This window comes from Octodon degus, unplaced genomic scaffold, assembly GCF_000260255.1.
Source record: "Octodon degus isolate 3935 unplaced genomic scaffold, OctDeg1.0 scaffold00006, whole genome shotgun sequence".
Classification (NCBI taxonomy): domain Eukaryota; kingdom Metazoa; phylum Chordata; class Mammalia; order Rodentia; family Octodontidae; genus Octodon; species Octodon degus.
This window is the reverse complement of record NW_004524582.1, coordinates 32141009-32157726: the sequence shown is the minus strand read 5'-3', so window position 1 is coordinate 32157726 and position 16718 is coordinate 32141009. Positions and strand designations below refer to the sequence as shown.

At 44.8% G+C, this 16718-nt stretch overlaps 1 protein-coding gene across 2 annotated transcripts in view; it reads left to right on the top strand.

Moving 5' to 3' along the window:
- Positions 1–16718, top strand: part of Grk4 (G protein-coupled receptor kinase 4) — a 67056-nt gene that overhangs the window by 27480 nt on the left and 22858 nt on the right. For both annotated transcript variants that reach the window (XM_023700028.1, XM_023700025.1), the window contains exons 5-9: positions 1919–2022; positions 3846–3938; positions 5275–5338; positions 10720–10860; positions 14733–14923. In XM_023700028.1, coding sequence (XP_023555796.1) covers positions 1919–2022; positions 3846–3938; positions 5275–5338; positions 10720–10860; positions 14733–14923 — 593 coding nt within the window. The remainder of the gene's footprint in view (positions 1–1918; positions 2023–3845; positions 3939–5274; positions 5339–10719; positions 10861–14732; positions 14924–16718) is intronic.

Genomic DNA, 16718 nt, shown 5'->3' with positions numbered 1-16718 from the left:
TCCTCTTCCTCCTCCTCCTCCTCCTCCTCCTCCTCCTTCTTCTTCTTGTTCCTCCTGTATTTTAAGGAAGGGTCTACAGGGTGTTCAGGGTCTCACTACTAGATCAGACTCATAGTGATCCACCTGTTTACAGCCTCCCAAGTGCTGGGATTACAGGCACGCACCACTACACCCAGTCTCAATTGCCATCTCACTGTGCTCTGGGGGTGAGGTTGGCATGGCAGGCCCGGGGATCGAACCCCCAGCCCCTGCGCCTGCTTGCAGGTGCTTTAATCCTCTGAGCTATTTGTCTGGCCCAGTTGTTCAACTTCTTTGATGAAATAACTGCATTAATTTGTAGAAAACATAAATTCTTGCTATCTTGGCTCTGCCATAGTCAAAAGCCAGTCTGAAATGCACTTCTTGTTTCTAATTACAAATTAACAGTTGATCATCCTATCTGGGTATCTTTGCATTGAATATATACATACAATCATGTTGAGATGTTTCTTTTATCCAGAACCCTCTGGCAGAGGGTTAAAGAGGACAGAGAGTGGCACGTGGGACACTGAGTGAGAGTGTGAGGTGTAGAATCTTAGAGGGCAGGGTCACAAGAAATAGAGATGTTTGTAATGTGTGTATGCTACGAGGTAGCAATTCCATTTTAGGAACCCATTCTGTAGAAACCAAGCATTCTAAAAAGTTGATGGCAGTGATAGCTAGAATGTTCAGCAGGGTCAGACAAGCCCGTATCCCAGAAAATCATAGAGATAGCTTGTAGGTTCTTAGTTCCAAAGCTAGCTATATAGTTTTTGCTATGCATATTAGGACAAAGATGATGTATATATTTCTGAGGAGGGGCCTGTATTTGATTTAAATTTTTAACTTGTATTGAAAAAACACATAAGATAAAATTTGCTATGCTAAACATTTCTAAGTGTATAATTCAGTAGTGTTAAGAATAGTAACAATATTATTCAACCGATTTCCATAGCTTTTTTTTATTCTTGCAAAACTAAAAATCTAGCCAGGCACGGTAGTGCACACCTATAGTCCCAAAACTCAGAGGCTGAGATAGAGGGATCACCATTAAATTCAAGGTCAGCCTAAACTCAGCAGTGAGACCCTGTCTCAGAAACCCAGCACAGTCCACCCCACCCCACCCTCCAACCCTCCCAACCCTTACCTCCCCACCCCCACCCTCCCATTCCCCCCACCCCCACTGCACCCTGGAAACCTGCCATTGAACACTCCCTGATTTCTTCCTGGCAGCTCCTCATGGTTACCCTGTACTTCCTGTCTCTGTGAACTCAACTTCTCTAGGCATCTCATTGGTGAAATCATGCTGTATATATCTGTCTCCATGTGAACGGCTTATTTTACTGAGCATAATGTCTTCTAAGTTCATCCACATTGCAGCATGTGTCAGAATGTGTGTGTGTGTGTGTGCGCGCACGCACGCATGTATGTGTGTGTGTGTCTGTGTGCGTACATGTGCGTGTGTGTGCCTACATGCATATGCTGGGGATTGAACTAGACCTCACACAGGCCGGGCACACGCTCTCCCTCTGAGTTGTGTCTCCCTGCAAGAGCACTCTTCCTTTCCAGGTGGGATGTGTGTGCCACATTTTGTTCAGCCACTCTGCCATTCATGGACACTTGATTACTTCTACCTCGTGGCTAGTTGCACGTGCATGTGCACAAACCTCCTGCAGACCCCACTTTCCGAGCTGGACAAGTTTAGAGTCTGCAGGGACTAGTTGGAAAGGCGGCTCTCAGGCTGTCTCTGGAGAGTGGGCTGGGGTGGAGAATTCACGTGGCATTTTGACTGCCACTTCGTATACTTTGTTTTCTTTTTTCACAGCAGAAATTAAGTTCTGCTTGTCATTGTAAACTATAAAATCACTAATTGTTATGTGTCTGCTTGTGCTATGTTGAGAACTCAACAGCTCTCTTACCAGAAATACCCGCGGCTGCTGTGAGAGAGTGCAGATGGGACCTGAACCAGCGCTTCTGCAGAAACATCTTCGAGGGATGCAAGAGGTGAGTGCTGCACACAGCCCACTCTGCTTGTCTGCGGGTGCCCTCAGGACAGGGCATTGGTGGGAAGTTTCTCTGCAGGGAGACATGTTTGTAGCAGAGCATGTTCCAAATTAAATCCAACCCTTTCACTGGAAAGGATAGCAAAGAGCAGTACTTACTCCTAAACAAACATCATCCTTCGGGACATGGCACTAAGCCCCAAGGTCCTGCCATCCCTGTGAAGGCTTGGGCCACTCTTGCTCTGCTTTCCAATATGCCTATGTCTGGGGTGAAGGGGTCTTCAAAATGATTTTGGAGACCTAGGTACTTGCTGAAGGTATCTTTCTCTGGGTCTTTGGGAGAGGACAGGGGTTTGCTAAGGTAGACCGTGCCAGCTACATTCAATTTGTTTATGCACTTGGGAGAAAGAGTGGCTTCCCTGGTGACTGGGTCCCAAACATGCAGTACATGTAGCTGTGTGCATGGACCCTCCTTCCACAGTAAGGAAACTGAGGCTGTGGGAGGCAGGTGAAAATGTCCTGCACTCTGAAAGCAGTTAAGGTGAAAGCTTGTTGCAGTTTTCAAAGGCTTTTTGGGTTACAGTGTTGAAGGTGACTCAGTGGGGGACATAGCCTGGGTGGCCTCAGGCCAGGTGAGATGTGCTGGTTTCTGGACAGTAGCAAGGGAGGGAATTAGGAGGCTGGTGCACAGTGATTCCACCTGGTCTTGTTAGGCAGGTGCTGAGTTGCAAAACACTGACCCCCAAATGTTCCCATGTGGCTGAGCCTGGATGTGGCTGGCAAACTGTGTCCAAGTGTGATGGAGGCTATGGCAGCCCAGCCCAGGCTTCTCTGAGGGAGTGTGGCACATTGCGCCAAGTGAAGAATCAGAGATGCGTACCCACCTCTGCTTCCAGACTTGAGCTCAGCACTCTGGTTCTGTTCTCTCCCTCTTCACCTTGCTTGGGTGGAGGCAGGACTTGTTACGCACATGCTGTGGCATCCGAATGTGGGAGGCTGGTAGCTTAAGGATGGATCAGTCATGCCTCCCGTGGACATGGACTTAATGAACAGTTATCAACCAGTTTTTCAGTGTTTGAAAAGGTCCTAATCCTGAGGGAAGGTGACACCAAGGGAAGGCTCCCTAGGGCAAGGGAACAGGAAATGAGCTGCTTTAGAAGGCCTCTGGGACAGTACGACTTGTAATGACGAGAACAGCCTTTTCAACCCTTTTGATCTTATTCTTAAAATGACAGAGAGCCAGCAAACTGGAGCCGTTGTTATGTGGGTGGTGTTTTTCAATTGAGACGTCATCCCTCAGAGCAACCATGTATGTCTTATGTCCTCTTGAGAGAGACGCTTCAGAAAGGCATATGGTGTCCTAGGGCTCACACAGATATGAAGGCCTCAGGATTGTGAGGGACCCTTATTTTGAGAATTGCTGTTCTGTAACATGAATCAATCCACAAACATATGAGCCACCTCTTTTAATAAAATAAAATGAAATGAAACACATGCAACTGGCTCAGATTCTGAAACTCATGGAAGGCTTACTTTCCAGTGCTTCCTCGATTCCTGATTTTTTGCTGCCGCTCAGACCCCCTTCCTCCTCTTCCTCTGAGTAGTTTTGCTTCAGCTTAGACCTGCCTCCCTCAGACCCCCAGCCCCACATTCCCCCGCCCCCAGTGCTTCCCAGAGGCGGTGACTGTGCCTGTACCTTTCCCCAGGCCTGTGGCTCTTGCTGCCTCTTCCCTGACACCTCACTCAGCAGGCTCCCTGCACCCAGATGTAGTGGGCATGGTTTTGTGCAACGCATGTCTATAACTGTGTAACGTCTTTTTCTAGTGTTGTCCATCACTATTTGAGTAAAAAACCATTTGAAGAATACCAAGAAAGCGCGTATTTTTCTCGATTTTTGCAATGGAAATGGCTGGAAAGGTATATTTTAATTTAAAACTTAATGAGAACAAGTAGTAACTTCTCATAATGATTGTTGTCTACTTTTCCATCTGTCACAATACCACTAGAACTCTTGAATTGTACATGGTAGTTTATATGGAGGTTATTAATATGAGACAGTAGATTGCAGACACCACGTTATACAGTGTGCTCTGGCTCACTGGAAGCTGTTGTGCTCATAAAATGGTAGGGGGAATGGCACTCAGCTCGGTGGTGCAAAGGTGGCTGGAAAATAAAATGTACCCTAGGTTGCACCAGGAAACAGGCTATGGGGCCGTGACTGCAGGCCTCTGCTTGGCCTCCTAGTGCTGTGTGACCTCAGGCGACCGGCCGCACCGTAGGAGCTTCAGGTCCTAGTTTTGTACAGCAGAGGAAACGACAGAGCCTACCCTAAGATCACCTGTTGCTAAGATCACCTGAAAAATGTGTGCAAAATGCTTAGTCCAGCCAGACATGGTGCGTGCCTGAACTCTCAGGTACTTGGGGGCTGAGTGGAAGGATCACATTCAAGTACATGGGTGACTTAGTGAGACGCTGTCTCCAAAAATAAAAAGGGCCCAGGAACATAGCTCAGGGACTGTTCTGCATCTTGTGTTAGGGCTTTTAATTTTACTTTATTTTTCATTTTATTGTTACTTTTTTTCATGTTTTGGTACTGAGAATTTAACGCCGCACTCTTGCACTGCGCTATAGCCAGTACCAGCCCTTTTTTGTTTTTGTTTTGTTTTTTGATACAAGGCCTTACTTTATAGCTTAAACTCTGTGGCTCAGGCTGGCCTTGAACTTGCAGCAATCCTGCCTCTGCCTCCACAGTGCTAGGATTACAGATATGTACCACTGTACCAGTGTTTTCATTTTGAGACAGTATCTTGTTAAGTTGTCCAGGTTGGACTCAAACTTGTGGTCTTCTTCTTTCAACTGTTTGAGTAGATTTCAATGAATCATAAAATGTTTCTCTTTAGAGAACAGCGGTCCCTGAGGGGCTGGCAGTCCACGAGCATAGCTCCCCTGGTCTGCCCTGGTCTGCGCCCTCCCTTGACTTTTTTTTTTTTTTTTTTTTTTTTTTTGGTAGAACTGGGGATTGAACTCAGGACCCTACACTTGCCAGGCAAGTGCTTATTCTACTGAGCCATCTCCCTGGCCTCCCCCCTCCCTTGAGTAGTAGGCTCAGAGAAGGCTGCTGGGAGACCTAAGTAGGCTGTGGTGTGACGTGGGACCTAAATTTTTCTTTCTTTCTTTCTTTCTTTCTTTCTTTCTTTCTTTCTTTCTTTCTTTCTTTCTTTCTTTCTTTCTTTCTTTCTTTTTTTTTGCTTAGGCAGCCAGTAAGCAAGAACACATTCAGACATTACAGAGTTCTGGGAAAAGGTGGATTTGGAGAGGTGAGTAACCAGAGCAGGGTGAGCAGCCCTTGTCCAGAGCAGCCCTCTGGACAGTAGCAGCGAGGCCACCGAGACAAGAGTGCCAGGTACTGTGTTAGCTTCACCAGGACATTTGTGTCCTTACTGCATTTGGGGAATAATTTCAGCCAGTCCTAAGAATGGAGATGGAATTTTGAGCGAAAGGTACTTCCTGTAAGCCTTTCAAAAAATCCCTAATCTTTGTGAGTTTATCTTTTGCTTCCTATTTTTATTTTTTAATTGAGAAATAAATATGAATGAGACAGTTTCATAGCTGATTAATAGGACAGTTTTGATAATCAATACACTGTACATTGTTATCTTCTTAGTGGTTATCCATAGTACAAGAAGCAGACAGGACATTCTGTCTGAACAGTGTTAGTACACCTCTTTCTTCTCATTGAATTAAGCGAAAGTAGCTGTAAATTTATCCTAACTATTTTGTATATATGAATACAAAATGATCTTTCCTTTGCATCCTTTTTTTTTTATTGTCTGTCAGAGGTGAATATTCCATTGGCATCTAAATACTCTAGGTGTTTGAATTCAACTAAACAGTCTAACACTGTCTAGCAGTCTATATTAGTGGGCTATCCTCAGAAGTTGTTGACTTGAGCCTTTCCGCGTCCTGTTTCCCTTGCTTGATGTTCAATTTCAGGCATTTATCCAGCTGAAAGATGATTGTTTCCACACTATACATTTCTGTTGCTCTATTCCTCCCTTCCAAGTAGTAACTCGGCCTGGCTTCCAGGATCAGACAAGATTGGCTGATATGGCTGCAGACATGTTTACTCTGTTTCTATATTTTAGGACTAGCCCTAAAATTTATGTAGTTAAGAGTGCTTTTTTTTTTTTTTTTTCCTTTTAATTAAAGAAATGAAGTCTGCTTATCATTCTAGTGCTCTGGGAAGTTGAAGCAGGAAGATTGCAAGTTCAAGGTCAACCTGGGCAACATAGAAATGTAGCAAGGTCTCTTCTCAAAATGAAAAAAATGAAAAACATGAGAGCTACAGCTTGGTGTGTGGCCTGGGCTCAGTCCCCACTACTACAGTGAGGCGGACAGACAGACAAACCGACAGACACACACACACACACACACCTGCGCGTGCATGCGTGTTGCCCACACTGGCTAAACTACTAGGCTCGAACAATCCTTTTATTTCAGCTTCCTGAGTAGTGTAGACTGTACGTGTATGTGTTACATGTCTGGCTAGAGTGTATTACTAAGTGTTTATTTAACCTGTTTGTGTTTGGATAAATATATACCTTCCCCCTATATCCAAAAGGCAATTTGGTGAAACCTGTCTCAAAATAAAAACTAAAAAAGGGTTGGGATTGTAGATCAGGAGTAGAGTAACCCTGGATTCAATCCCCACTATCACCAAAACAAAAACAAAAACAAAAACAAAAACAAAACAACCAAAACCAAAAAAAAACCCGTCCATAGCTGGAAGTGCTGCTCAGGGGGAGAGCACTCCTTGACTAAACACCAGGCCCTGGAGTCAATCTGAGAGAAAACACAAAAAGAAATGTTCAAAAATGTGTCAACTCGGGAAAACGCTTAGTCAACTCATAAAGATTCATGAGTGACGATCTTTAAATATGACATCTGTCCTAGAGGGAGACCAGTGTTAGGCAGCGCGGTGTGGGTCTTTACAGAGGTGCCGACTACCTCACTGCTCACCTTGAGTGATCTTCTCATTCCCTGAACGTCCAAGACCCGGGGGAGCTAATGGGCCCCTAACACGGGGTTTACGTAAGAAGCGGTTACTCTGCCCAGGTGTGATTTTAGCCATGCACGTTCCACAATTCAATTCAGGGCAGAGGCCAGCAGCGTCAGTTCCTTTAGTAGATGGAAGACCTAACCTAGGAGTGCGCATGCTGGCATTGGACACCCAGAGAAAACCTGACTAGCACCATCAAACCCTAAATTCTTTCTGTTTTATGTATTTATTATTTTTTAATTGAGGGGGGGTCTCGCTATGCATTTTAGGCTGTCCTAGAACTCATTGTGTAGTCCAAGCTGGACTTGAACTCACAACAATGCTCATGCTTCAGTCTTCCAAGTGCTGGGATTATTTATAGGCATGCACCATCATGCCTTGGTTCTGAGACCTGGTAGAATAGTTGCCCTACTCCACTGAAGGCTTTCAGCTGTGTCCAGCTAGTGGCTTGCCTTATTTATCTATTTATTTATTTGTCCTCTTTCTTTTTTCTTTTCCTCCTCCTCTTCTTCTCCTCCTGTCTTTTTGAGATAAGATCTCACTACATAGTTCAGTCTGTCTGGCCTTAGACTCACTTTGTAGCCCAGGCTGGCCTCAAGCTCACAGTGATCCTCCTGCCTCAGCCTCCGGAGTGCTGGGATTGCAGTATGCACCACCATGCCTGGCCGGTCCTCTCTTTTTTTGAATGAAGAAGAATTTTCTTGGGCTTCGTATGAAAAATAAAGTATATAAGTCGCACAACTTACTTTTATTCTTTTTTAATTTGTGTGTGTGTGTGTGTGTGTGTGTGTGTGTGTGTGTGTACTGGGAGTCAAACTCAGGACTTTGCACTTGCCAAGCAGGTGCCAAGCTATATTCCCTGCCCCACAACTCCCTTTAAAAATATTTTTATTATAACATTTTAAAAAATGCGCGCCAACAAACCCGTGTCCACAGGTCAGACATGATGGTCTATAAAGTCATCTTCTGTCTGCATCTGAGATTCCCAAGACTGGAGACTTATCTCTCTTTTACCCTTCGTTATCTGTTAAGTAGAAAGACTCAGGTTCTGTCCAGAATTAGAAGAGGCTTTGAGGACCTAAGTATCTTATATTTACAAAAGAATGAAATTCTAATTCGGACTCGCTGGGAGCACCTCACGTTTATGCTGGGAGCAATTGCTTTGAAGTGCTCGCTTGGGTTTCCAGTGCTCAGGGGCTCAGTGAGCCGTGCTGGCCCTGTGCAGCCTGGCCCGGCACGTGCGGCTCCTGTCGGCAGCACCCCTGCTGCCTTGCATGCTTTCCTTTGCCTTTCTCTGTGCTGGCAGTTCCACCCAAGGGAGTTGATCTTCACTTAATACTGAAGAGTAGGAGAGACTTAATGATAGGAAATCTGCCGTCCAACAGTTGCACCGGTCATATCTCAGGAGAGTATTTAATGACGGGGCAATAGTTGCATTATAAGATTAGAAGGGGCTTCTGTACCATCTCCTATTCTAGAACATTCAGAGCCCAGTTCTGCCCAGGGAAGCCAGGTGTGTATTCTTGCACAGTCATGTATGAAGGTGGACTTGGAAGCCTGCGTGGCAAAATATTAATGACGCTCACCTTAGAATTAAGATGACAAAGATTTTATCATTGTCCTGCTTTACTTCCAGCATTTTAGATAATAAATTTTGTACCATCAAAATGATTTTATTGATATATGAATTATGTCATCTTTTACATTTGCTTTTATTATTTATTTATTTATTTATTTATTTATTTTATTTTTTATTTTTTTTTTGGCGGAACCGGGGATTGAACTCAGGCCCTTGCACTTGCTAGCCAAGTGCTTATTCTCCTGAGCCATCTCCCCAGCCCTACATTTGCTTTTAAAGTGATCTACATAGCATGTGTGTTTGTGCAAGTGGTGTGTGTCCGTGGTGCGTGTCTGTGGGTGCAGTTAGTAGTGTCAGCAAACAGTGAACCTACGTTGATAAGCAGAGGCGGAAGCCTGGGCTCTCATCCTGTTCTCTCCGAGTAATGCTCACACTGTAAAATTATGATATTCCATAATTATTATTTTAAGAACTAAATTAAAGCTATGAAAATCTATGGGTTTAATAGAATAGCTTTCTTTACCCTTTTGAACTTAATTTTTAAAAATTCATCATTTATTTATTTTTAAATTTAACTTTATTGTATTTTAAAGAGTAAAAACAAATAGAAGAAACAAAGACAAAAACAGTAACAAGTGACAGTGCACATGATACAGAGTTTCAAAATAAGAATAGAACTTCAGCAATGGCTGTTATAGTGCATATTTTCATCATCAAATCTGTTATTCAGATTAACAGATATATGTATGCAAAATTGGTCAAGTAATGAAACATTAATGCTTTCAATCAACTATTTTTTCTTGTCCTTTTACTTTATATATTTTTAAATTTATTTAAAAGAGAGTATACTAGGGGCTGGTGAGATGGCTCAGTGGTCTAAAGCACATACTTAGAACAAACTAAAAGCACAGGGACCGCGGTTCAATCCCCCAGCACCACATGCCAGCCAGCCCCGCCCCCTGGTGGGCTGAGCTGGCCACACACACACACACACACACACACACACATAAATAAATAAAAATTTTTTAAAAAATAAAAGAGAGTATACTAATTGATAAGACATTAGAAATGGTACACATTTAGAAGAACAAGATGAGTGGTATGCAACCATGGTTTTTGTAGTGCACATTGCTGTCTTTGATGTAGTTGCTCAGATTATAGATAATAGCATACTGAGTTAATTAAAGTGAAAATTTTATTTATTTTTTTAATTTTTTAAAGTGAAAATTTTAAACATTAACTTCTACTTTCGAAAAACTGATGTAAATTAGTCCTAAAATCATCTCACTATCCTGAATATATACTTATATGATTTCCCCCCTCTTTTTTTTCCTATCTTTTCCCTTTCCTTGAACTTTTTTTTTTTTTTTTTTTTGTATTTTTAAGGAAGGTCTCCAGGGTATTCAGGATCTCACTACTAGATTGGACTCGTAGTGATCTGCCTGTTTACAGCCTCCCAAGAGCTGGGATTACAGGTGTGTGCCACCATGCCCAGTCTCAATTGCTGTCTCAGCAAGCCCTGGGGGCGGGGCCAGCACAGCATGCCCAGGGATTGAACCCCAGGCCCCTGCTGAACTTTTTTTCAAAGGTTTCATAATGTTGCCTTGGCTGGCCTTCAGCATTAGACACAAGCAAACCTGTCTCAGCTTCCCAAGGAACTTGGACCACTGTCCAATCTTGAACTTTTCAGTTTAAAAAAACTGACTTTTTAACATTGTATTTTACATATTTGCTCTTTTATGAAAAACTGAAATAGACATATGAGGGCACAGTTAAACGGATATATCAATCACATATGAACTAAAATTTCATTTGCACCCTGTCTCATGGTTTATAAAGGACAAACTTGGGTTTACTTGACTCTCAGTAGCCTCCTGTAGATGAGAAGCTGGTGTCAGAGAAGAGCCAGCTCCAGACCTCCATGTGTCCACAACTGAGGTAGCTGGCTCTTCAGATGCTCTTGCTGGGTGCTGCAGTGAAGGTTAAGTAGAGAAAACAGGTGTGTGAGTGACACCTAAGAAATGATCCATGTACTACATGAGCCCCTTTTTTGAAACTAGGTTTGTGCCTGTCAAGTGCGAGCTACAGGAAAAATGTACGCCTGCAAAAAACTAGAAAAAAAAAGAATTAAGAAGAGGCAAGGTGAAGCTATGGCTCTGAATGAAAAAAGACTCCTCGAAAAAGTTCATAGTAGATTTGTAGTAAGTACCTTCTTTTGGTCTTCCTTGTGTATTGCTTCATTAATGGGTGTGTGTGTGTGTGTGTGTGTGTGTGTGTGCACGCGTGTGTGTGACTAGGTATGAACAGACCTCATGCATGTGAAGCAAGTACTCTACCACCAAGCTACACCCCAGCCATTTTTAATTTAAGACAGAGTCTCACTAAGTTGCTAAGGATGGCCTTGAACTTGTAACCCTCTCATCTCGTTTCCCCCATGGAGCTAGGATCTCAGGCATGCATCTGTGGCCCCACTGTTATAATATCCTTTATTTCTTTCCTTTTTTTTTTTTTTTCCAGTGCTGGGTATCAAACTTGGGACCTTGTGCTTGCGAGGCAGCCACTTATGCTGCTGAGCTATCTCCCCAGACCCTGTGTGTTTCATTCAAGCACTGAAAGCCCATGCTGTGTTTCTGCATTGAATTTGTGAGGTTTTGCTCTCTTGTGCTGGGTATACTGTTGTTTGTAGGAGCAGCCCTCTTCCTTCCTGGGGTCTTACACTATAGTGTTGATCCTGCTGCTAACTTGTGATTTGTTACAGAGTCCCTGGTGCCCACCATCCCACTGTTTCACTTTGTAGGTCTCTTCACACCTCCCAGCCCAGAGTATAGGTACATTCCCTGCACTGCCTGAGTGCTTCCTGGTGGCTTATCCTCCCTTGCCTAGGACAGCTAGATCTTCTCAGTATGCTGGGAACATCCCCTGGGCTGCTTTGACCTCTGGAGCACCTGGTGGGGGACACTGGGACTTTGATATGCTTGTGGGTCCGTTCTCACGCTCTTCTCTGGGCTCAGTCTGTTTTGAGCTTTTTGCTTTTTCTGACTGCTGATATATTTACTAGCAGAGCTTCAGCTGCTGCCATATCCAGTGGTGTGAAACCTCCAACCCCACCTTCACTGTTCCTGGTGAGGTTGGACGCAGGGCAGGCTGGCTTGGAGGGCCCAAGTCCAGGCCGCTCATTGTGTAGTGCAGCTTTCCTCTTTAACCTGAGGTCCCTCATCTGGTTACATTTCCTGTAGCATCTACTGCAGTGTGAAGGTTAGCTAAAGGGAAAGTGTGCATAATAATCTGTCACGTGATGTCAGCGTTAGGGTCAGCTGCTCCGTGTTGGGAGGAAGGTTCTGAAACAGTGGGACAGCGGTGCCTGAATGTCCCAGCTCGGGTCTGTGTGCATGGTCAGACAATGTCTTATGCAGTTCTGTGAAAGTAGTTAATAAAATAGCTCACTTAGAGTGGCTTTAAACTTACTTGTGTTGCTACCTTGAAACATAGAAATTGCAAATTTAGCTTTATGAAAGACATAGCAGTTATGGCTTATTCTATCTAAATAGTCTGTTTTCTGTACTGAGGGCCTGTCCTAAGGAACCTAGACATAACTTTCTTCATTTGTGATGCTGTGTTTCCCACCTGCAGTGGGACAGAAGTCCTGACCTGTGCCTAGAGCGCATCCCCCTGCACAACCCTAGCCCACACAGTGGTAGCTCAGCTCCCCTAAGTGCCTGCCCCTGCCTGCACACACATTGCCAGAGATATAGGGAAACATTTGATTATCTCAGTGGCTGTCAGACTATCCTTTGGTAAAATATAGTGCCCATTCGTGGTTAAAAGCTAGCTGGGTGCAGGGTTGCACACCTATGATCCTAGCTACTCAAGGCTGAGGTAGGAGGATCTCCAGTTTGAGCCAAGACTATGCAATTTACCCTGACTTTGTCTTGAAATAAAATATAAAAATCTGAGGATGTAGCTATATCCAGTACTCTCCCAGAAAAACAAATCAAACAGAACATTTAAGAAGCCTCGAGGCCAGTGGTGGCGGACCTGCCTATGGCGTGAGTGCCACAGTAGGCCCGCAGAGCCGTCTCTGTCATTATGTAAGCCATGCTGCCCCAGCATCACCCAGAAGCCAGCCATTCCAGCTTAATTGTGGTGTGCTGTGTGATAAGTAAGTGGGTTTGGGGAAGAATTTGGGGTATTTGGTCTCTAAAAGGTTTGCTACCACTGCTCAAGCAAACTAGGGTTTTTATAGTTATTTATTTATTTATTTATTTATTTATTTATTTGCTACCAGGGAGTGAACTCAAGACCTTATACTTCCCAGGCAGGCATGTATGTCTGCTGAGCTGTCTCTCTGGTCCACAAACTGGGTTTAGAAGGAAAGAACCTCGACCAGATATGGTGTCCCATGCCCATAATACTGGCATTCTGGAGGCTGAGGCAGGATGATTGCTGATGAACAATCAAGGCCAGGCTGTGCTACATGGTGAGACCCTGTCTCAAGAAGAGGGGAGGGGAACCACCTTAATAAAATCTTTAGGTCCTATCATACACGAAGCTGTCCCTGTGAGACCTGCAGTGAGGTGAGGACACCTGCCGCATCATGTTGGTGGCTACAGCCAGCACACAAGCTCAGGCAGAAAGAGAAAAGGATCAAAATCAGAGAGAGAAAGAGCGGTAAAAAGGCTTACCATTGCCTTCACGTAACATGATGGTATCTATATAGCCACCCTTTCTAGATAGCACTTGGTTTTGCCAGCTCAGTTGTGAAACAGCCCAAAGCACTTACACAGTGAGAATTTTGTTGATACTACCTACAAAGCATGGACAAATATGAAAGCCTAGGGCTGGTGGGACAGTTCAGCAGACTGAGGGCCTGCTCAGGCAAGTGCAGAGGCCAGGGCTCGATCCCCGGTACCACAGGCTGCGCCGGCCCTGCTCCCAGGTGGGCTGAGCGGCCACTGGGACTGCACGTGGTGGTGCACACATGTAATCCCAGCTCTGGGGAGGCTGAAAACAGGAGGATCACTTCGAGTCCAAGCTGCGTAGTGAGACCTTGTGCTAAATACATAAAACAAAAAGAAAAACAAAAAAAGAAAGCCTGGGAAAGATCTAACAAACATCTGCAAGACTTCAATCACAAGAGCTGTAAAGTGCTGTTATCAGAAATTAAAGGGCGGAGTAAGTAGAAGGAGGCCTTATCCCAAAGAAAGGTTCAGTGCACTAAAGATGCCATTGCTTCCCAACAGATCTGCAGGCGAAACGGGGTCGAAGCAGAATCCCAGCGGGGATCGTGCGTGGCTGGACATACAGGCCAATAGGAAGATGTTCAGAAACTGGGAAGGGGTAGATACGTAGTGCAGTGGTAAAACAGCTTCTTAGTACATAGGAAAGTATTTTGGGCTAGGCGTGGGGGCACATTGACGTGTAGCCACAGCTGCTGAGAAGGCTGAGGCAGGAGTGAAAAAAACTCAGGAGTTAATGGCCATCCTGACCAACATAGTGAAGCCTTGTCTCTTCAAACAAGCATTTCTTGAAAGAGAATCCAAATACCTACTATATGAAAAATATGAGGAGTATCATTTGTGTTTGTATATATGAAGAAATACAAGTTAAAGCCACAAGTAGGACCTGGGTGTAGCTCAGTGGTAGAGTGCTTGCCTAGCATGTTTGAGGCCTGGGTTCCTTCCCCAGCACTGCTAAACAAACAGCAAAACCTATGCCTAGCTGCAGACTGATGGAGCGCCACCATCCACCCAGTAGTGTCCCAGAGAAGGGGCAGCATGGCCCCACACTACTGGGATGCAGCTGTCATGGTGCTGAGATGAGAGCACAGCATGCACAACTGAGGTGCAGGCTTCTGCAGGAAGCCTCACACTGCTTCACCTCCCCAGTTCTCTCTGTACACAGCTGCAGAGGCCTTCGAGAGGTGATGGGCCAAGGGTCACATCTCCATGCAGTATGTAGTGTTCAGTTGTTGTGGCTCTAAGTCCGACATGGATAATTTTAATATTGTTGGAAAACAGCAAATCACCAATGAATGAGTAGCTGTTTTGCACTTTGTTTTTTGTGCTGTTTTTAGGTTAGTTTAGCCTATACTTATGAAACCAAAGAAACCTTGTGTTTGGTGCTCACCATCATGAATGGAGGGGATTTGAAGTTCCACATTTACAACCTGGGCAATCCTGGATTTGATGAGAAGAGAGCTGTTTTCTATGCTGCAGAGGTGTGCTGTGGCTTGGAAGATTTACAGAGGGAAAGAATTGCATACAGGTAAGAATGCTGGGCTTCCCGCCAGCTGCTGATGGGTGGGCGGGGGACAGCTGAGAGCCTGAAGGCACTCCCCAGGTCTGTCACACATGAGAACATGGCTGGTCAAGGGGTACCTTAGTCTTCTGTTTAGATTCTCTTTAATCCCTAATAATTTTTTTTCTTGGAGCAGAAGTTTGTTTTTACTTAAGTAGCTCAGATTAAGGTACAAGAAAGCTCCTTTCCAAGATTCTGAGATATTTCAAAAGTTGGGAAAGGAAAGTCACTGTGTCTATTAAATGTCATTATCAAATGTCTTCAAGTAGTATTTTGTTTTATTATACCTTAGAATTAAGCAAAGAAAGTAAAATTAAACTTAATAGTCAGAAATAGTGTAATCAGTATAATTTGTGTATGGAGAACAGTTCTTTTACCTGTCCCTCGAGTGCTGGGGTTCCCAAGCTCAGTGTCTGCTTGTTCATACTCCTCAGACACTTCCGTTTGTTTCTTTCTGTGCTTCATCTACCAGTGTAGCAATTCGTTCTCTAATAAGAATTTTTGACTTTGTCCTGGATTCCTGGACCCTCTTATCCTCGTCCTTCCATCCGGTTGGTCACCAGCTCATCCTGAATATCTCCCACACCATGTAGAGGTGTGCTGTGGCTGGAGTCCTGGGTGACTGGTGCGGCTCATGGCTTCCTTAGGTCTAAGGCCGACAGAGACCTGGATGGTCTCCCTGAGCTGGTTGGCATTTCTGAACACAAATATAATGCCATTACACTGTCCCCTGGTGTGGGGCTCCACAGGATCTCCCCATCATCTTGTCCACCAGGCTTTGTGACACCTTGTGGGTAGCACTTACTTCTCCAGCCTGATGTCCTTCCACCTCACCTGAGTCCCCGCCTTTGTTACAGAGCAGAGTGTATTCCCAGAACTTCTCAGGTGTCCTCCCAGCTCTACACCTTGGTGATGCTGTCCCTCCAAGGATGTCCATGTCACCACTGGCCTGTTCCTGTCATGTGAGGACTGCCTCTGTGTCCTCTCTCTCCTGGTGGCATGAGTCCTCCTCCAGAATCTTCATATGCTCTGGGCAGCAGCCACTATGGAGCTGACAGACCAGACTTTGAGCTTCTCAGAAGCCTTGATCTTGACGGACCTGTCCTGATGGGCCTCAGGCTTCTCTTCACCTTACCCATCCCATGGGTGCGTGTCTTAGTTACTTTGCTTGTTGTTGTGACAAAATAGTCAACACGCACAAGTTAAAAGGGGAAATGTTTATTTACCTTACAGTTTGTAGAGGTTTAGTCCCATAATTGGCTGGCTCCAAGGCAGGGTAGTGTGGCAAACAGACATCACAGAAGAGAAACAGTTCATGGCAGGCAAAAGGCAGTAAAGGAAACAAGGGACAAGACAAGCCTTTTTCTGTCCCCTATACTGTGTCCAGGCTGCCAGGAGTAGGGTGGTGCCAAGACACTCAGTGGACTGACTTAGTTTGCCCAGCCCTAATCCCAGCAGCACATACTGTGGCTTCAGCTGCCTCTGAGAAAGCCCTGCCCGTGACCTCATTAGATTTCTCTTCACCTTACCCATTCCATGAGAGGTTAAATATGACAGGATCCAGCATGGCAGTGGAGCTGACATGGCCCCACTATGTGTCATTGAGCAAGGGGGCACTTGCTATCCTGGCCACTGTTTCTGTTGAGAAGGCGGCCATCTGAATCTGACACACCTCCTGGGCCACACTGATGTATCTACAGATTGGCAATGGCGCTTAGGGCAGCTAGATAGTGGTGTGTGTGTGTGTGTGTGTGTGTGTGTG